Genomic DNA, 19,955 nt, shown 5'->3' with positions numbered 1-19,955 from the left:
GTGAGTTCATCTATTTGTCCTCTCTGGCATCACAAGTCTGAATTATTTCATTTCGTCCTGTGGGTGGAGTGAGACAGTTTCCAAGCCAAGTGAGCAGTAGAGCAGTGCCGGGGTAATACTCTAGGGTCAACCTTTTCTCAAATTGATGAAAATGCTCGTGAAACTGTATTGACTGTATTAATGCGAATGCACAACAATGACCAGAAAACAATGAAGTCGATCAAGAAGGTAGACTGTTGATTTATGATCAAGCAGAGCGGCAGGCAACACGGCATGCCAAGGATCCAGCGGAGTCTCAGTAGATTTCTCAGTCATCTGTTTGGAGTTTTCAGACAATGTTCAGTTCCATTCAGACGTGTATATCATCAGAATCCTACCACAAAGTCTAGTGTTTATCATGTACTGTCATCTGTACGTGCGATCTTGCAACCCCACAACAACCGTGTCCTAGAGCACTAGTACTGTCATCTGCGTGTTTATCATGTACGCATCGATCACGTGGACTCATCATGGCTCATGCGCGTCGGCGTGCCCGTGCCCGTCCTCAGCGAGGCAAACCCGGGCATGGACGCCGACCTCGTCACGTTGCCGCCGCGGTGCGACGGGGACGACGGCGCCGAGGCCGAGGACGATTGCCCGAGGAGCATTGGGTGCCCGCTGCCGCCGCCGTGGGTCGAGCTGCTGCCCGGCATGGCCACGGCGTGGAAGCACGGCGTGCCGGGCCTGGGGCTGCGCCCGCTGCCGTGCTGCGGCTGCAGCTCGATCTTCAGGAACGGCGGCGGCCTGGCGGCTCTCGGGGTCTCCTCGAACGGCCCGTGGTGGTCGTCCAAGTCATCCTCGTCGTCGTCAGTGAGGGAGCACACGGTGCTCGTCTCCGTGCGGACCGTCGAGTCGTCCCAGGTGCTGCGCCGACGACGCCGCTTCTTCCTCGTGGCCTTTCCCCACCCGTGGATGGTTTCTCTGATCCTCCGCGGGATCAAGGCTGCCTTGTATTTGGACCCCATCTGTGTTGTCGTACAAGCATTGTCGTTAGTAAATGCAATCTTCTTTGCTGAAAATGACATCTGAACTTTAACAAGATTGTTGATTCTCGCTGATTTGCTAAGTCATCGTCATGTGTTCATCAGAAAGTTCATATAGTCTGAAGCTTAATTTTGGCATATAAATGTGTTACCTGAGTCACCAGCGCATAAACAGGCAATGTGCTGTAACTGCACAAGAACTGTCCGGCAAACCTGAAATTTTTTATTGGCATGGTTTATCATACATATACATATATGAAGAGAAATAATGAAATGTGTTAACCAAATTGATGCTTCATAGGACTAGATACTAAGTGGTGTTCTGAAATGCATACCCCAGTATAAGTCGGCAATATACCAAAAGGTGGTTTTTGATAAAGCATGAATCATAACCGAATTGCCACTGCAGCAAAACCAACAGATATGTTATAAATATTTTAATGAACAGAAGTCTTTACCATGATCACATAATTCATTTTTGAACTTAAGATGAACAGAAGTGATACCCAGAACCAGAAGAAAGAAGCCAACTCAAAAGCATTCTGCACAATTATCAAATTGAAGCATGAGTAAGCTTAGCTCATCTCTTAACTGTTTCCAAATTCTAGTGGTATATATATATGAACCTGAAAGAGAACGAAATGTATTAACCAAAGGAGAAACTCTGGTTTCTTGAACCAGAAGAGATCATCCCTTGGCTGTATCCTTGGCCCGTAGGTAGTCATCTTGGCACCCTCTGCTGTCAGAGTTGCAATGACATGCTGCAGCTTTGCACCTACTAGTAGAACAAGCTGCACAACATTCGCATTACAGTTGAGGCCAAAAATGTTGATGAGGAAATACCTAGGTCGTAGGATGTTCCAGAAGCAGGCTACAACTTACAGTTACAGGAAGAATTGCTATCCAAAAGTACAGGTTGGATCCTAAAATAAAATCACCATATATGATTCTGGACAGTGAGGAAGCAAGAATATCTCAATAGAATGAAAATGGATTAAAGTTACCATCAACATTGAATAGCATAAAAGCAACAACGAAACCCCACAGCACTCCACTGCATAAAAGGAGTAGGTTAGCTGATCATATATCTCCAGTGCTAAAAAAAATAAAACATAGTAAAGGTCCATACGCAGCCAAGCTCGCTGACACTAATCAGGGCTTACAATTACACCAACCTCACTCCGACAATCCTCTCAAACTCCTCTTCCATTGAGCGTATCATGTAAGTGTGGAAGTCGTACGTTTGTGGAAGTTTGTGTGTCTGCAATATCAGTGAGTCAAAAACTCAAAAAAGACTACAAGGGTCTTAATAGCATATCAATAGACCTATAGCGTGTCTTGGTTATAAATAGAAATAGTCAATAAACCAATATAAAGGGTATCGGGTAAGGCCCAGCTCCATTTATGTGAATAAACATACTGAAGGCAATCAAATAAGAATTCTACTTAGGGTGGAAGAAGAAACAAATGGTATATATATACCATTATGAAACCCTTGCGGAGGATAAGGTAGTCTGCTCGAACAACAGACTGACCAAATTGTGCGATAAAGCAAACCTGCATGGTAACATAATCGAAGTCGTAAGTGCGGTTGCAACGATGAAATCGCAATAGTAATATTTGCATGGAAATAGAATTTTATGCCTCAAATGAGCTATAGAAACTATTGGCCTCAACTTACAAGCCACATGACCACACTATTTTGGCTCCACGAGCGGAACGAATAGGATTTGGTGAGTGCTGGTTGCCTTCTAGTCGCTGACTCATATGCGATCTCTGTCAGATGCAAATAAGAAGAGGAATAGTTAGATGCAGTTTGGCTAGAATATAGTTAAATATATACAGTTCACCAATGACACAGGAAAATTCCCCAACTACAAAGGTAAGTGAAGAGAAGCTTTGTTGAATCAGAGGCCTCTTATTAGGGTTGTAAAAGCACTTCTTAGGAAGGCAGGATTAAAATTATTGCAGTATAAAAAGCCTGCAAGATTCATTAAGATGAACTGCTAAAGCAACAATAATGATTCAAGAAATGATGTATGCTTTGCATCTATTTCACATCATTAAATCAAATGAATTTCTGATCTGAATCCTATAATTTCTTAAAGGGTCAAAAAAGGGTACACTTACGAGAAAATGATTCGTGGTTATCCCTGAATGCTTCATCCTCCCATTTTCTCCACTTGTGGATCTACCAGCATGCAAAGATTAGGATTGGGATGATATTAATGCCAATTATAATATTTGTAAGAACTAACAAAATGCATGAATAAGTGTTATGTCTGTTCATATGTATATATTATCAGATGTCTGTCTAGCATATTCAAAATGCTTAGTGTTTCTTCATGGGTCCTGCAACTTGTAATCACGACTGACACACTGTTTGGTAGATAAGAACACACAAGCTTCATCATTGTCAATTCTCCAAGTAAGTATGTACAGTTGAATGTATTTCGATAGAAAGGATTAGTTTGTGCTTAATATAGAAGTATAATAGAGTAAGCACCTTGAGTATTGCTAGTAACATTGTCAAACAGCTATATGTCACATGAGTTACAGCCATCACAAATATAAACCGGTGCAGCTGCTCCAGACCTTCATGCGAAACAAAAGACTCGCGTCCCTGCACATCAAATGATCTTTGTAAAAAAGGAAGAGGCAAAAGTAATGTAAATTCTAGTAAATATTGGATATGCTCAAATTCTTCAAGGCACTTTGGAAATTAAAACAATTACACACCTCAGGGCAGCTTTGATGGTTATGGTAACCAACTTTTAGATTTCTTCTAAGCGAATGGTGCAGAATGACCTCAATTAGATGCTTGCGTGCGTGAGAAACGGTGTGCTCTGCATTTATAGATTCCTCGACCTCTTCTTTGGTGCAGGGAGAGAATCTGCTGCTGTAATACTTGGAATCGATGCAGATTCCTGAGATAATTCTTGATGTAGCAGCCAGAAGCAGAGATATGAAACCAAGCAACATCATTTCTATAGCAAAAGGTAGCATAATGTTAGTTCACGCTTTGCAACAAACCCAATAAAATAAGCTAGTAGAAAAATACAACAAAGAACGCGTGGATACCTTCTTTCATCTTCTCCATTGCTTTGTAAAGTGGATTCCGGTGGGTCTTCTTCAACCACTGAAAAAGTACGAGATTATCTTGAGTTAGTAAGGGGGAAAGGAAAACTGATGATGCTGATAATGCCACGCCTAATGAAGTAAATGAGAAAGGAACATCAGATTAAGTTTTCAGCAGAGCCCTCGGCTGTTTAGCTGAACTGCTGATGGAAAAAGAATTTTGTTTTGGAAAGAATAGCTACCAACAGATGTTGCCACCCATGTTTTGCTCAAAAGCTCCTGGGAAAAAAAGGGTAATTGGTCCAAATAGGAGTACCTTATCACAACTTATGACAGTGCAACTCTTGAATCGAAAACTAACTATTTTACCAAAGGCAACGTATCTAGTGCAAACCAAGGACTTCGTGTAAACCCGTGCAAACCTATTAAACAAAGTTTCAAAAAATTCTGAAAAAAATCATGAATGTGCTTCTCAGCTTACCTCATATATATATAAAATTTCATGGTCAAATTCGTCTTACTCTAGAAGTTACAAAAAAGACAAATTTTCTGACAACAATAATGGTTCAAATGCATCTCAAATTTGTCTTTTTTGTAACTTCTAGAGTAAGACGAATTTGACCATGAAATTTTATATATAGATGATGTAATCTGAGAAGCACATTCATGATTTTTTCAGAATTTTTTGAAACTTTGTTTAGTAAGTTTGCACGGGTTTGCGCGAGATCCTTGATTTGCACTAGATATGTTCCCTTTACCAAATTCAAGAAGTGCAAATAAAAGAGCAGAGCATGGATAACACAAAAGTACTAAGCATCTTTCTGTGTGTGTAGGAATTAGCACTTACATTGCTGAGTCGGTGGATGGAGCGCTCGATTATGAGCGAGCCCGCGACGAGGATAGTGAGCACGGTGGCGACCGACCACGTCGGCGTGAGCGCCAGCGACCGCATCTCTCCCTCGCCGGTGACCGCGGCCGCGGCGGCCCCCTCGCCGCCCGCCATCCTCGATTCTATCCAGCAGGCGCAGAACCAGCGCCTCCCAAAGGAGCCGGGCGCTCGCTCTTCTTCTCCCTGAGCGCCCTCCTCCTACTCCTCCTCAGGAACAACCGCCCCTCCGCATCACATTGCAACCAGTGGTGCCATGGGAGAGTGGAGGCGGCGTAGGCCAAGCTCAGCTGAAGGATCAAGAGACAGACCGGCAAGAAGCTGTGGAAAGGCGGAGGAGTTTCTTGGCCTCGTGGAAAACAGCTCCATCACATCGCCATTGACACTGGCCAGGGAGGAAACGCTGGAAATGGGAAAGAAAATGGGGATCTTGGAGCAGCAAGGAGTAGTACAAAGGTTCGTATCTCCTTCCTTGCGTTGGATGAGTCTTGTATGATGCTATAATTAGTGCCTGGCTTTTGGAGGTTGCGGGGAGAGGACGATGCGGTGCAGGCAAAACCTGGTCGCGGACCTCTCCTGAATCCTCCACAACTCCAACCACGTACTCACAGTACTCGCTTCGCTACTGGAAGCAATGGCATGGAGTAGTGAACCAGGGGCAGCAGTTTCAGAAGAGATCGATAAATGGAAGAGGGAGGAGCAAGAAACAAGTTGGGGACGGGGCAGGAAGGAAGAGCAAAAAAATGGAAGCTTCCTTTTGGGAGCTTGCGGCGGCCTCCAAGATCAAGGCAAGCAGCTAGGAGAAGGACGTAGGACAGTACTGGTAATCTGTTGCACCTGCCTGCATTACAGTGGCAGCGGGGAGGTTGCAGAGCGGAAGAATGAAGATCACGGGAGATTAGGACAAATTGCCAGCCAAAAATTGGATCTCGGAACGACAAACCACTAGCTGTAGCTATGCAGAATTGGGATTTATATTTGATTTCGCCCTCCAGTACCCCATGACTTTGCTTAAACAAATGGCGCGGCCGCGCAGCAAGAAGTTTCGAGGGTGGCTCCCTCCGCTCGCCCTGACTGCTCTGCAAGTACAGCGATCTGACACGGGCACGAGGTGGTGGGCCCGGGCGCATCCGCTGCACATGAGCTAGCTAGATAGGGGCTGACATTCCTTGGACTGACAGGTGGGTCCCAGGTGGTGTGGGCCCTCTCTGTCAGCTTCGGCTCATCGTCTGCATGTGCGCGGCGCGTAGTACGTGGAATGCGTCAAGTGGAGCGTACGGTGCGGCCGTTGGATGGGGGCAGGCATGGATGGGGGTGGCTGATGCCTCTCGCATTAATCAGCCTCGCTCGCTCACTCTTGCCTTGATCCTGCAGCGAGCTGCATCCCGTCCCCCACCACAAATCACCTCGTTGTTCGTGTGATCCTGCAATTTGGCCGGGATTTGATGTGGTCCGCAACCGCAACTCTGGCATCACCCCAATTCAGTTGGTGGACATGCTACATGAGACCTACTAGTACTGATGCAATAGTTGATTCTGAATCTCAAAAAAAAAAAAAATTGTGGATCAGAACTTCTAAAGCTTTCCACCACTTATCTTATCCCTTGTGTATTTTTATGGCATTTCATCTCTTGTATGATATGGCAGCTGCCACAACAGGCCTCACCACATAAAATCCGGCGCCACAGTTCCAAAAGGTGCCACATGTGCATGCACCTTGCTTCCGTTCAGGATTTTGCTCGATCACAGTTGCCAAGGTCATTTATCCGATCCCAATCCACCCAGCAATCAGCTAGCAGAATCATTATGAAGAACCCGCCGAACGCCATTCCACATTCCACGCATGTGATCCGGACAAAGAAAGATCCGTACTGCCAATTTGAATTGCACAATCGGAATACGGAGTATAATCAGTAGAAAAGGCGCCTACGTTATGCTCGCAAAAGGTCAAAGCCTGTAGCTATACTATTCGTCAACTCTCCTTTCAAGTGACCTACAAGGGCCAGGCAATGAACTTGTGCTCACTGCTGCCAGCAGGCACACTTGAATGCAGCAATGGTATCACTGCAGGCGTCACGATCAAATCCTTTTCCTGGGCCATGTTTCGTCCTGGCAGTCTGGCATGGTGGCGCTTGTTCACAAATCAGACCAGGCCATGGCTTCAGAGTTCCAAGGAAACCCTGTCATACAGGCTGTATATATAGGCGAGTGCTGCTTGTAAGAATGTCTGTTTACTGAATATAGGCGACAGTGCAGCCGTAGTTGAGGGGGCTCTCGTCTTCGAACTTGGCCACTCGAGGGTGGTTCCGGAGAACATCAATGGCGCAGTCCTTCACGGCTCCGGTGCCCATGCCATGGACCACGAAGAGTACCTGGTAAGGCCTGCACGCGTCGATGGCCATCTGGAGCTCATAGGACGCCTCGCTCACCCGCTTCCCGCGCAGATCCACCGTGTTCTTGGACGTCTGCACAACGGGGCCGAAAGAGACGCTCCCATCTTGGCTCTGGTTCGTCTCCGCTGCTGCAGATCGCTGCTTCGGCGTTCGGCCCTGCCAGAAACCAAAAACTGTCAGAACACGGTTGAAGCAAGCCACGACGATCAACGATTGCCCACCATATGCTGATCTTCATTGGTCCCGACGTGCCTAATATCTTCATTGGTACGACAGCATGCAGAGTTAACGAAGGTTCATGCATGCACCAGCATTGGATGGCATGGACCAATCTAGGTCCAGCCTGTTCTTCCATACTGCTGGTGTGCTGCATCTACCCAAACTAAAGCGGAGACCATCAATGCCAGGAATTGACAGGCCCGAATCAATGCATCCTGCAGTGCTCAAGCTAACTTGGTTTCCCTGACTTGCTGTTGCAATATGCCACGCGTTAGATGAAGAGAATACCGACAAAATCGATTAAATTGGTTGCTGGATATCCCACATATGGAGCTACAGAGCAACTATAGCTAGCTTAGGTTAGAACTTAGAACCTTGGGGGAATTGTTTTCAGTCGCTGCTAAATTGAAACAGGTTTTTATCATATAAGTAATGCCATGGTTTAGTTAAGAAATCTCTATCATTCTGAGATATTTTGTTCTTGTAGTCTTATGCAGTGCTTTCAAAAAACTACTGAAACTAGAATTGATGTGAATAGATAGCATGCTGTGATGCAGAGAAGATTTAGCATACCTTTGGTTTTACAGAAGAGGAAGTTGCTGTTTCATTTATACCTCGTTGAACCAATTTCATCTTACTTCTCTTGACTTGAACCTTTATCTTTCCATATTGAACGATGCAGCTCCCATCTTCTCCAAGAGTTTCAATAACAGTAGCCACAGTTCCTCCTCCCAATCCCTGGATATACACTTTGTCTCCAATTTGCGGAACAAACAAACTCTGGCTTTCATCATCACTGAAAGTTATTTCATTTGGCTGATGAGCAGCAACGACTGAAGCAGTAGCAGCTTCTGCTTTCCTCAATAGTGAATTGTATTGTTCAAGTTTTGAATTCTTCAGTTGAACTTCGAAGTTCTTGATTATTGTGTCCATCTGAGACTTCACAACCTTTAGTTCTTGTTGAACCTTTTGGGTCCCTCTTGTCCTCAAAGCAGCAACTCGACTTTCAAGATCATCAGCTTCCAAGCGAATCTTCAAAGTCAGAATATACAAAGTAGGATTTCAAGTGAGTGATGAGAATCTTTGTACATCACTACCATGAAAAATAAAAAAATGTCAGAACAAATCATTATAGTAAAGCTACCTCACTGTACAACCCTTCAACTTGTGAAAGAACAGATGCAGCTTCATTTGCCTGAGACTCCAAAAGGTTTCTTTCATTAAGGAGAGAATCATAAAGTAAACCTTGGCGTTCCTTTTGCTTATCAGGCAATAGCTTCTCAACCCACTCTTGTGCGCGATCAAGCACTTTTTGATCAAAACCAATTGATTTTGCAATACTAAGTGCGTTGGATTTACCAGTACTGTCCCATAAGATTCGATATGTTGGTTGCAGAGTTTCTAAACAAAATTCCATTGCAGCATTCTCAAATCTGCTATCAACTGACTGGAGACGACTTAGATCAGCATAATGAGTTGTCACAATGGCCAAATTCACTTTACTTGCAAGAAACTTTAAAATGCTGGTTGAAAGAGCTACACCTTCTGATGGATCAGTGCCACTGCCAATCTCATCAATTAAAACTAGAGAATCTTTTGATACAACTTCTACAATCCTGCGCAGGCGTGATATGTGCCCACTGAATGTAGAGAGGCTGTGCTCCAGTGACTTCAACACAAAAAATATTTTTGTCAATAAGATTACTGCCCCGCAAATGATTAGAGAAATTCGCATCAAAGGACAGAGACTACCTGGTGATCACCAATGTCTGCAAGAACCTGATCGAACCATGGAATCCTAGGCCTTCCTTTGGCTGGGAAGAAAATTCCAGCTTTTGACATAAGTGAGGACAGCCCCAAGGTCTTCATAGTGGCAGTTTTTCCTCCAGTGTTGGGTCCAGAGATCACAACAATCCTTGCATCCTTTTTCACCCACATGTCCAATGGAACAGGCATTTCAGATGCTTCTATATTTGAATCTTCTGCCATAAGAGACTGTTCAAGTAGCAAAGGATGCCGAATGCCCTCAATATAAACTGAATAGTCGCTGCTCTGATCCGACTGGCTGCTGCTATAACTGTCACTGAAGCTTGGTTTGACACCATTTGTCCATAGTGCATACGACCCTCTAGCACATGCAAGGTCCAACTCCAAAATCTTGTCCATCAAATTTCTGATCTTCAGTTGGGAGTCTGCGATACTTGAAGTTAGCAAGCCCAATATTACTAATTCCTCTGCTCTCTCATCACCTGAGAGTTTAACTTCCCTGTTGTTAAGCTCAACAGCTTCCCTTGGCTCCATAAAGTACGTTGCACCAGAGCCACTGGAACTTAGAATGATTCCACCAGGCACCAAATTCTTCTGTGAAGCTTTCACACCAACACACATCCTAGAACGGCGCTTAGTGACCACAGGACTATCAATCCCACCAGCTTGGAAAATCTTTGAAGCTGTATCTTTCAACAGAGATTCTAACATCTCGATGTTCCTCCTCCTTTCTCTGCGAATTGTTTCTAGCTTCTTACTGGCGCGATCCAGGACCAGAGAAAGAGTGGAATCAAGGCAAAACTCTATCCGTTGCACAAGTTCCGTCAAGAAATCACAACCTTGCAGTACATCCAGAAGAGGAGAGAACCTGCAGGAAGATGAATCAACACTTGTTTCCTTCCAGAAACATGAATCGAACAACATTTTTAATCTGCAAACGGATGTGACTAGCAAATAGTCTCTGGCCACCGCAAGCAACTGTTGTAGTCATCTGCCATTGATCAACGACATTGCCATCAGTATGGGACTAAACAATTCCTCACCTCCCGTCTTGCGTTTCCTGGGCGAGGCTCTGCAATTGATCGAACACTCCGCGGGCGGCCCGGATGCTGCGCCCGACTCCACAAATCTCTCGCACGGCGAGCAACCGCCCACCGGTCGCCGCGGCGACTACCGCGGACACGTCCTCCACGCCACCGAAGTCCAGTGGCGCCGACAAAAGCACCGCCGCGGCCGTCTGCTCGATCAGCCTCTCGCTCTCCTCCCGGCTCCGCCCGACGGCGACCCGACCTTCCACGCATGCGGCGCAGCAGGCGGCGGTGGCGGCGAAGTCGGCCAGCCGCGCGCATACGCTGCCCCATTCCAGGGCGGACTCCGTCTCTAGACGTATCTGCCTGGCCTCCGGTGTTTCAAACGAGTGGGACGATGACAAGGTTTGGGAGGACGAGGAGGCGGCGGCAGCGGCAACTACGAGGCGTTGCAGCGGAGGGAATGGCTTCAGTACGACGCGGGTGGGGAAGGAGACAGTAGAGGTGAGGGTGGTTGGGAGGAGAAGGGTAAGCTTCGCGGTGGCTGCCATGGCCATGGATGATGGATGGCGGGAGAGCTCCACGCTTGACGAGGCGCGCAGACTAGCAGGCTTCGCCTTATCGCTTGGAGACAGTTCCGCATATTTCCCGTTTCCAATCCTCTTTAACGTAAAGGTAGAATACGTTTTCTGCTACCATGAGCTAATGCACGCACGATCCGTCTCCGTTCATTTCATTTGCCAGCATAAATCTGGAAGAAATTTTCATCGTATCAACAGAACATATATATGGAGAAAATAAATTTGGACAAGTTGTTTTTCCATATCAATAGGAAAAAGAAATTATAATACAGAAGGTCCAACAGACCAATTGGCAACTGGGGCAAACTTAAAGCCAATCCAGTTGCGGGTTCTCTACTACACTACAACAATGGCATAAATGGCTTCAATTATACTATACACAGGGGTAACCTACAGATACACAGCGCATACGAGCATATACACTATGGATCAGCAAGGGCAGCACTGGAGCAGCTCTGCATCCACCTGGCACACAAGAAGAAAACACAAAGTTAGTACCGAAAAAACGTAAATCATTATCTTATCAATTCTTATGCCAGATACGTTTTTATTCTCATAGCATGCATGTAGTGATTAAGCTAATAATCCAAGATACCATACCTTTGAACCTGCAATCTTACTTCGCGAGGATTGTAACACCACAGGCGGCCTTTGCATGCTTGTCTTCAGCAAATACAAGATTTCCTCTCACAAAAGTAGACAGGACCTTACCAGAAAATTCTTTCCCTAAATATGCAGAAATGTTCTGCGAAATTTGTATGAATTTCATGTCAATGGTCCAGTTTTGCAATAATATATAGCAATTGAAATATATAAGATCATTTGAGGCAGGGAGCAAACCCGGTGTTTATGGTACACAGAATGGCTCTCATCAAGTTCGAACTGCGCCTCAGGTTTCCATACTACAATGTCAGCATGGTATCCCGGCAGAATAGCTCCCTACACAAATCAGCGCTACACTTGAGATCCTTTATTGTGTATAATCAGCATTTCTTTGCGAATATGTGCTTCATGGTATCAATTTGTCTAGAAAAGTGAAAGCAAAATAAAATTAAACTGAACTTTAGCTGCCTATATGAGATGGCACAACATTTTCAGTACCTTGTTCTTTTGCCCTGCAAGCTTAGCCGGATTTTCACTCCACCATGCGGCTAGTTGATTAAAAGTAATGCCGTACTTTTTCCCATACGACCATGTCACAGGGAGAACAAACTGCAGATATTTATGCCAAACTGGTTACGGAGTGTGCAGAATTAATTCATGGACATTGATTTTTCAGTATTAGTGTTCCGCTTTGCTTGAAATATGATTGAATTTGCAGAAACGTTTGCATTGGCAGTTTTGAAGTCAATGGGCACTGAACTAATGTGAATTGACATGTACTAGTGTCCCAAAATACTGAAACTATGAGAAACTAACCTGCAATGATGATATACCTCCCCATGCCTTTAAAAAGTTGCCTTCTTCCATTAGTTTGAGATCAGGAGCTGATGGTGAGTGGTCTGAGCTTAACATGTCTATGTGTCCGTCCTAATATTAATCATGCGAAATTTAACTCAATCAGTTTGCTAGAAGCTGTCAAGAAGTCAGAACCAGTGTGAAGAAGTAGCATACAAGCAGGGCTTTCCAAAGATTTTCTCTGTTCATGCCATCACGTATAGGAGGGGCACATTTGAAGCGAGTATCCCCATCTGGAATTTCGTCAGCTGAAAATGCCAGGTAATGAGGACATGTTTCTACAGTCACGCTTGCACCAGTGCTTTTAGCATCCTACAAGCAGAGGAATTTACAGTACGAAATCACAGCATGACAACAGCATGAAAAGAAGTCATCAATACAGTAATATGCATAGTTTTTTCAACAACAATAGTTTCGCATTTTAGAGGAGCAGAATCTGGCATTCATTTTGTTCATGTGCAGCTTATTTCTAAACTTAGTTGAAACCAGAAGTTCATATAAATCGTGGCAATGTTGTGCAGTTTTTTTTATTTATATTTTTATACCTTCATAAGTTCAAGGGAAGCTTTTGCATCTGATAAATGAACGATGTGAATATGAGCTCCTTCTGATTGACCCCCTGCCTCCGTGTCCTTCATTGCACGTTGCAAGTCTCTGATAGCTGATTCCTCCCTAGGTTTAAGCGATCGCAAATTTATAAAGTGAGGTCACTTATGAACATAGTTGACACTTGACTCCAAAGAGACTAATTGTTTCACCCGAGATGCACAGACTAACATAATGATATAATTACCATGCTGGTGGTCTAGACTTCAGATACGTCGCATAGGATCGAGGATCTAGTTCACCATCGAGTCCATCATCATCCTCAACATCAGGAATACGTTCAGCATGGATAAGTAAAGGTCTCTGGTATTTTGCCAGTGTAACCAATCCTTCCTATAGTGTCACAACACAGAGAGAAGCATGTCAGAGATTCCATAGGAAAAATTTGGAAAACCATGTGAATCTAGAATAAGGAAAATAATGAGAGATATACCTCGATATGGGTTGAATTTGTCATGGGAAAGTCGTCGATGCCTGAGGGGCACATAAAAGACTAGAACCATAAAAAGTGAGAGCAGTCAGTTTGTGTATACATCTGCTGGCTAAAAAGAGGAAAAGAAGTAGGGACCTGCTACTTAAATTCTTAGCAAGAACCTCTACGCATTGGAATCTTTTGCTGTCTGATTCTATCATTATAACGTTTGCTACTGTGCTTGACGGCAAGAAAAGCTTCCTTGTGCAAAACAAGGAACATGGAACAGAAACTGAAAATGATGTCCAAAACCTAGCGACTACGAATTTCAGTGCTAACTGCTAGCTGAGAAACAAACCTTTAGTCCTAAAACTCCTGCATTTAGGAGGCTCTCCAAAGCACTTGGATTGAAGGCATTCTCTGGCACGAGGCCACCCCAGAACCCTGAATGAGAGTAATGTAGGAGTCAGATTTGAGGATATGCAAACCTTATAATGCAAGAGTTTCTTCTGTTCCCTTCCGAGTACGTGTCAGGAAAGAGTTTGAGATACAGTACTTGAGTTTGGAAAACATCTGAAAGAAAAGGTACAGTTGGTTTCAGCGTTTCAGTCAGCCAACTTACCTACATCAACAAATAGCTTATCCCGAGCTGCTTCCAGCTGAAAGTAAGGCACGCGAAACCAGTGTTAATCACGGGAAAAAGGCAGCTAGCCACTATATCTGCATTATGTTTCTGTGCAGTCATACTGCAGCTTACAGAGAAACCTGACCTTCAGCTTGAGAGTTTCTTCAGAAACTGTTGATGGAAAGCTGTTGAGTGGCATGTCCACTAGCGTTGTTATCCCACCTGAAGCAAAAGGATTTGCACGATTATGTATTGTTGTGCTTTGCTCTTCACTGACAGAGATTCAGGCCATGCTCCATAAGCATACGGGCATGTCAAGTCTACACACCAAAACCACGCCATAACTAGTAATTAACTAGTTTGCTGTATGAGTGAAATGAATTTGCACCTGCAGCAGCGGCCCTTGTACCAGTGGAGAAGCCCTCCCACTCCTCGCGTCCAGGCTCATCGAGATGGGCATGCCTGAGAGAATGATCAGAGGCCATCAGGGACTGAGGGGAAAAGGAAAACTGGGACAGTTACGCATCCGCAGAGTCAGAGCAAGAGTCACTGTTTGCACCACCATTTGGGCCACGCCTCTAATCCTCCCCCATATATTCAGTGTTCAGTGAGGGAGGCTAACTAAGTAGCAGATGCTTACACGTCGATGAGTCCGGGCATGATGACAGCGTCTCCGTAATCCAGGAGTGGCCGGCGGAGCACGAAGTTGCGGTAGTCCCCGACGGCGATCGCGTTGATCAGGCCCCCTTTGACCTCCACTGCACGCAGCACCAATCATCACAGAGAGCGTCAGAAATCTGTCTGAGAGGCCCAACTTCTGAAGCAATCCGCTTCTCATCTCCATTTCTCTCGGTTACAGTTTCGCCGCGGATGAGAGCGTGGATCGATGGTGAGGAAGGAGATGGCGGTCAACGCGCGAGATGGCACGGAATGAACATGTCACCTGCGGCGGGTCCGACGCGGCCGAGCGTGACGACGCGCTCGCTGGCGATCCAGAAGTGGTCGTGCGGGAGGAGGCTGCACCCTTCGCCGCCCAAACTCTGCAACCGAGAGAGGGAGAACACCGCCTCAGTTTCCAGCACAGATTCGACAACGCGGAGAGAGAAGGAAGGAAGATACACCCATCGCTGTCGGGAATCCCGAGGACCTTGGAAAAGGGCGCGCGGTAGAGGAGCACGGCCGCGAGGGCCGCCGCCACCGCGAGCACCGGCACGAGCCGTCCCTTGGCCGACGCCGCCATGGCTCCTGCTCCGCCTCCTCGAGTCCCGTCGTTTTCTGCTGCGCCTCCGCGTCGCCGAGCGCCTCCCCCGTGCCTCTACTGCTAGTGGCCTGGCGGCTCCTGCGCGGCTGAGGTGGATGCAGTTGAAGGCGGGCGAGGATCCGTGGGCGCGGAGCACCCAGCCCGTGAGGAAGGAGATTCGTGTGGGGCCGGGTTGTCGGCGAAATCATTCCGTGGGGCGGCCTACTGGACCGGGCGCGGGGGCACGATACCGTGGGCCAAGTTGGGTTTGTCTCGTTATGGGTCGCGATCCAAGTGGCTTGAACCTTAGGGAATCTCTAGCCTTTTGGGAGTGCTAGAAAATTTCGAGATTCTTTTCATTTATTTATTAGGGCAAGGGCGACCAATAAATTCGAGAATCTTTGTTTAGTCCGTGCTTGCGATTGCGATTGTGACGCGGATTTCGATTTTGGAGGGTCACGATTGGCTGCTCCGGCTCCCAAACGCCACTCGATGGAAGAAGAAGAAGAATATTGCAGGCACGGCTCTCTTTTTATTTTTACCTGAGTGAGACAAATTGTTACACAGAGAATTTACCGCCAAACCGAAACACTCCGTCTGTTCGTCAGGCAAAATTGTGACGTGGACGCGCGAGGAAAAAAAAATTGCGATTCCTGCCGGTCGCTTTCTCGGTGGATTACGTCTGCCGCACCACTAGTTTCCCCGCAGATTCCACCTTCACTTTACGCGCGCATCACACCAAATTTGCCTACCCTTACGGGTCTAAGAAAAAAAAATTGTACAACACAATAGAGTGATTGTAAAAAAAAGAGTAATTTAAGATTATCTATGCTCCCAGCCAAGTATACTGAAGAAAAAAGAGCTTTCGGAATGCACTTTCTTTCGTCGCATAAACCAAAAAAAGAGAGAGCCAATTTTCGCTTTAAAAATTGTAGAGGGGCTAGTGTAAATTTAAAGATACTATCAGCAAACCTGGTATGGTGTTATGTGAAAGCACATGCTGTTTCTTTTGGGTGGTAAATGATCCAAAATTTTGAAATAAAAAATATAAGGACTGGACTCTAAAGAAACTGGGCTCTAATCTTATATAATTTTAAGCTAAAATATTTAAAGGTCTTGTTGGGCCGTGAAGAGGTCACTAGAGCCATGGGCCATTACCACTCTTAGTTTCTTTAAAGTAGAAACTTCTACTCTTTGCAGTTTTACTCTTTGCCCAAGAGATGGATGCACGTGTTCGAGGTAGTAACTTTCTTTTGTCTGACCGCTTTGCAATTTATGAAACAAAAAGAAACATAAGAGATGGCTAGCTGCATGTGTTCCTGCAAAACTTGTGCATCATGCCACCTAGTAGTATTTTGTATGGAAATAGGCCATCATCCGTGTTCATTGGAAATTAGTTTAGCATTGAGTTACTCCAGAAATAATTCAATACTTTTTGTGAAAGGAGAAATAATTCAATACTAAAATCAAATTAGGAAATACCGCCACCCAAACACAGAGATAAAACATACTGCTCCCTCCGTCCTCAAATGTAAGTCATTCTAGAGTTTTTAGGACAAATTATAGTTGTGTATAAAAAACTCTCCTATCCGTAATTATTAAGCATTGGAAATATGCTAATTAAACTAGTATGCTTTTTTCCGTGCAACTCCCCCACATGCACCTCCCCTACATCATTGCATGCACATTTTTCTATTGGGAAAGACCCGAAAACGATGTGCAATTAAGATGTTTGGGACCACTCTCAATCTAGAATGACTTATATTTGAGGACAAATTTTGAATCCCAGAATACCTTACATTTGAGGATGGAGGGAGTACTTCTGAATTTGACCTAGCTCGGGTAAAGAGGAAACCTCTTGGAAACGTGACAAGTTCTTAGTCTAGTATACCGTATCAAATTTTCAGGGTTAAATGTAAACTCAATTAAAGAGAAACTTCTATAAATGGCTCATAGCATAATGATGTTTCCTTGAAAGGATTTCACCAGTTTTTATATGTCTATAATCAAGCTACGTTTTGGTTGGTATCTTTTCAAATAGCGACACTAAATTTATAAATGTAAGAGTTTATTTCAAAATTCATCTCTAGCACTAAATTTCAATGTGTTGGAACACCATGTCCATGTGAATACTCCGTACACCGTATTAGTTGAAACACCATATGGACGCGATATCTTTTTTGGATTTGAAAGGAGCAACAAAACAAAGGAGCAGCAATGATGCGGACAAGCTGTCTCCAAAAATTTTTTCCACCAAGGGCCGCGCCCGAACTTCATTACTTCAAGAAGTAACGAAATTACAGAAGTACCAGTTTATAGGTTCTGCAAAAAAAAAAGAATGGAGTAACCAGCAAATTGCTGGCCCGACCAAAAGGCTAAGGAGCCAGAGTCTACCAAGCGGGGGACACAACCACCCAAACCGAAACAAGACCGAAAACTAAGCCAACAAAGACTACCACCAGCCGGGAATGCAGAGGGCAAAAAGTACTGAAACTATCTCCTGCAGAAAGAGGGAAGCCAGCTCGCGTCTACCGAAGAAGAACCAAGCCCACGTCTTCAGGGGGAGCTTCCTGTGGGTGGAAGGACAGAGCAGTGTTCTTTAGAGCTTCAGCACCCATCATCAGCTCCAACTTGCCTTGGGGCTTTTGCAATCCTGCCCAATAAGAGAGAAAAGATGATGCCAAGCAGATGATCTCAGTAGGAAATCGACATTTCTTATCTTCAAAACAAATAGAGTTTCTTGTTCTCCATAAAGCCCAACAAATGGCTGCCAGACCGACCATGAAAATCTTTTTATGACGAGGCATGTATTTAGCAGCCCACACCCAAAATTGTGAGAAGGAGGATGGTCTACAGTCAGCTCCAATTACAATAGAAACTAGACTCCAACAGTATCTGGCCATTGCACAACCAAAGAAAAGATGCTCAATAGTTTCTGGAGTACTGCAAAAGGAGCAAGTTTGATCTCCCTACCACCCTTTTTTGGACAAATTGTCCTTAGTGAGAATAGCATTAGACTTCACTAGCCACATAAATACTTTTATTTTCAGAGGGATTTTTGCCTTCCAAAGATTTTTATTTCTATCTTCAGTATCAGCTGCCCATAGAGAAGCATATTGGGATTTGACTGAGAATTTACCATCTCTTTCACCCAGCCACTTGGGATAGTCTCTTTCACTTGACAACGCACAGGGAGCTACCATCTGCCCTCAGCTTTCTCACGCTCTCTTGTTGTCTCTCATCTAGCCATCTTCTAAATGACAGGTTCCAACCTCTATTAGCAAAAAGGGCTACTGATCCTGTAGTCTCATTACATATGTCAAATAAATCTGGGAATTTCTCTTTGAGAGAGATCATGCCACACCAAGAATCCCTCCAAAAATCAGTAAACTGTCCATTTCCCACACACATTACTCTTCCTTTCAGATAAATGTCTTTTATTTTCAACAGATCGTTCCAGACTGGCGAGTTCACTGGTTTTTCTTTCAGCTGTGCTATATTTTTATCCTTCACATATTTTTTCATAACAATTGTCTGCCAAATTCCCTGGCAAGCCTCCAACTTCCACCACCACTTACATAGAAGGCTGATATTCAATTTCCAGAGATCTTGGATGCCCAACCCGCCTTTATTTTTTGGTCGGGCTGCTTTTGTCCATTTCACTAGATAGTATTTCTTTTTTATTCCACCTCCCTGCCAAAAGAAATGTTTTTTTGTTTTGTCTAACCTCTTGTGAATTGTTTTTGGTAGCATATACAAGGACATACTATAAATTGGTATACTGCTAAGACAAGAATTCAGTAGGGTTAACCTCCCCCCAAAGGACAGTGAAATCCCCTACCAACCTCCCAATCTTTTAGTAAGTTTTTCATCAAGAGGCAGCCAATCCTTAATGTGAAGGCGAGAACCACACACCGGAACCCCCAGGTATTTCATAGGCCACTGTCCAACTGCACAGTTGAATAGTTCTGCATATCTCAAGGATTTTCCTTCATCTTGCAATATCATAAGCACTTCACTTTTTTCAAAGTTGATCTTAAGACCAGACAACTGTTCATAGAAATAAAGCAAAAGTTTCATATTTTGAGCTGTGTCGTCCTCATCTTGCAGACATAGAATTGTATCGTCCGCATATTGGAGAATTGCAATGCCTTTATCAACGTAATCAGGTACCAGGCCTTGGATTAGATCGTTTTTTTGGGCCTGTTGTATCATCTTTGCTAATGCATCAGCTACAAGGTTAAACAGTAAGGGAGACAGAGGATCCCCTTGTCTCACACCTTTGCCACTTTGAAAGTAACTTCCCATAAGATCATTTGCTTTTACACTCAGAGTACCCCCAGTAACCACCAGCTTAATCCAACGACACCACTTTTCACAAAAACCTCTCTGCCGTAGGCAGCTAAACAGGAAGTCCCAATTTAATTTATCATAAGCTTTCTCGAAGTCTAACTTCAAAATAAGCCCATCTTTCTTTTTAATTTTGGTATCATGCAACACCTCATGAAGTGCCATTACTCCATCCATAATGTTTCTTCCTTTAATAAACGCTGATTGGCAGATGTTTGTAATTCTGCTCATACAATTTTCAAACCGAAGCATCAAGGCTTTGGTAAGATCTCGAAACTCACATTTAGTAA

At 44.6% G+C, this 19,955-nt stretch overlaps 2 protein-coding genes across 2 annotated transcripts; both read right to left on the bottom strand.

Annotated features, from left to right (window-relative positions):
* Positions 1-283: 283 nt before the first annotated feature.
* Positions 284-5,825, bottom strand: LOC120642143 (MLO-like protein 14). The gene is made up of 15 exons (XM_039918556.1): positions 4,948-5,825; positions 4,104-4,161; positions 3,762-4,009; positions 3,529-3,645; positions 3,153-3,213; positions 2,704-2,798; positions 2,505-2,579; positions 2,198-2,283; positions 2,027-2,076; positions 1,905-1,945; positions 1,649-1,813; positions 1,529-1,564; positions 1,358-1,425; positions 1,175-1,235; positions 284-1,004 (listed from the first exon to the last, which is right to left on the bottom strand). The coding sequence occupies exons 1-15, from the start codon at positions 5,101-5,103 to the stop codon at positions 495-497; spliced, it is 1,827 nt and encodes a 608-aa protein (XP_039774490.1). The 5' UTR covers positions 5,104-5,825; the 3' UTR covers positions 284-494.
* A 1,014-nt stretch (positions 5,826-6,839) lies between these two features.
* Positions 6,840-15,382, bottom strand: LOC120640392 (endonuclease MutS2-like). The gene is made up of 20 exons (XM_039916221.1): positions 15,223-15,382; positions 15,019-15,115; positions 14,716-14,833; positions 14,464-14,537; positions 14,221-14,297; positions 14,073-14,109; positions 13,809-13,894; positions 13,472-13,531; positions 13,226-13,371; positions 12,978-13,104; positions 12,589-12,744; positions 12,394-12,504; positions 12,076-12,186; positions 11,815-11,913; positions 11,594-11,719; positions 10,409-11,082; positions 9,351-10,233; positions 8,743-9,267; positions 8,172-8,630; positions 6,840-7,535 (listed from the first exon to the last, which is right to left on the bottom strand). The coding sequence occupies exons 1-20, from the start codon at positions 15,313-15,315 to the stop codon at positions 7,218-7,220; spliced, it is 4,377 nt and encodes a 1,458-aa protein (XP_039772155.1). The 5' UTR covers positions 15,316-15,382; the 3' UTR covers positions 6,840-7,217.
* Between the last annotated feature and the right edge of the window lie 4,573 nt (positions 15,383-19,955).

The sequence above is a fragment of the Panicum virgatum genome, chromosome 7K (genome assembly GCF_016808335.1).
Source record: "Panicum virgatum strain AP13 chromosome 7K, P.virgatum_v5, whole genome shotgun sequence".
NCBI classification, from domain to species: Eukaryota; Viridiplantae; Streptophyta; class Magnoliopsida; order Poales; family Poaceae; genus Panicum; species Panicum virgatum.
Note: the sequence above shows the minus strand (reverse complement) of the source record. Positions and strands in the feature narration are given on the sequence as shown.

Coding starts and splice junctions, on each gene's coding strand:
- LOC120642143 (XM_039918556.1), bottom strand. CDS start 5,103: ATGGCGGGCGGCGAGGGGGCCGCCGCGGCCGCGGTCACCGGCGAGGGA. Junction 2,799..3,152: donor TAACCACGAATCATTTTCTC/GTAAGTGTACCC, acceptor TGCATCTGACAG/AGATCGCATATGAGTCAGCG. Junction 1,814..1,904: donor TAGCAATTCTTCCTGTAACT/GTAAGTTGTAGC, acceptor AATGTTGTGCAG/CTTGTTCTACTAGTAGGTGC.
- LOC120640392 (XM_039916221.1), bottom strand. CDS start 15,315: ATGGCGGCGTCGGCCAAGGGACGGCTCGTGCCGGTGCTCGCGGTGGCG. Junction 15,116..15,222: donor ACCGCGCGCCCTTTTCCAAG/GTCCTCGGGATT, acceptor TCTCGGTTGCAG/AGTTTGGGCGGCGAAGGGTG. Junction 12,187..12,393: donor GAGGTATATCATCATTGCAG/GTTAGTTTCTCA, acceptor AAATATCTGCAG/TTTGTTCTCCCTGTGACATG.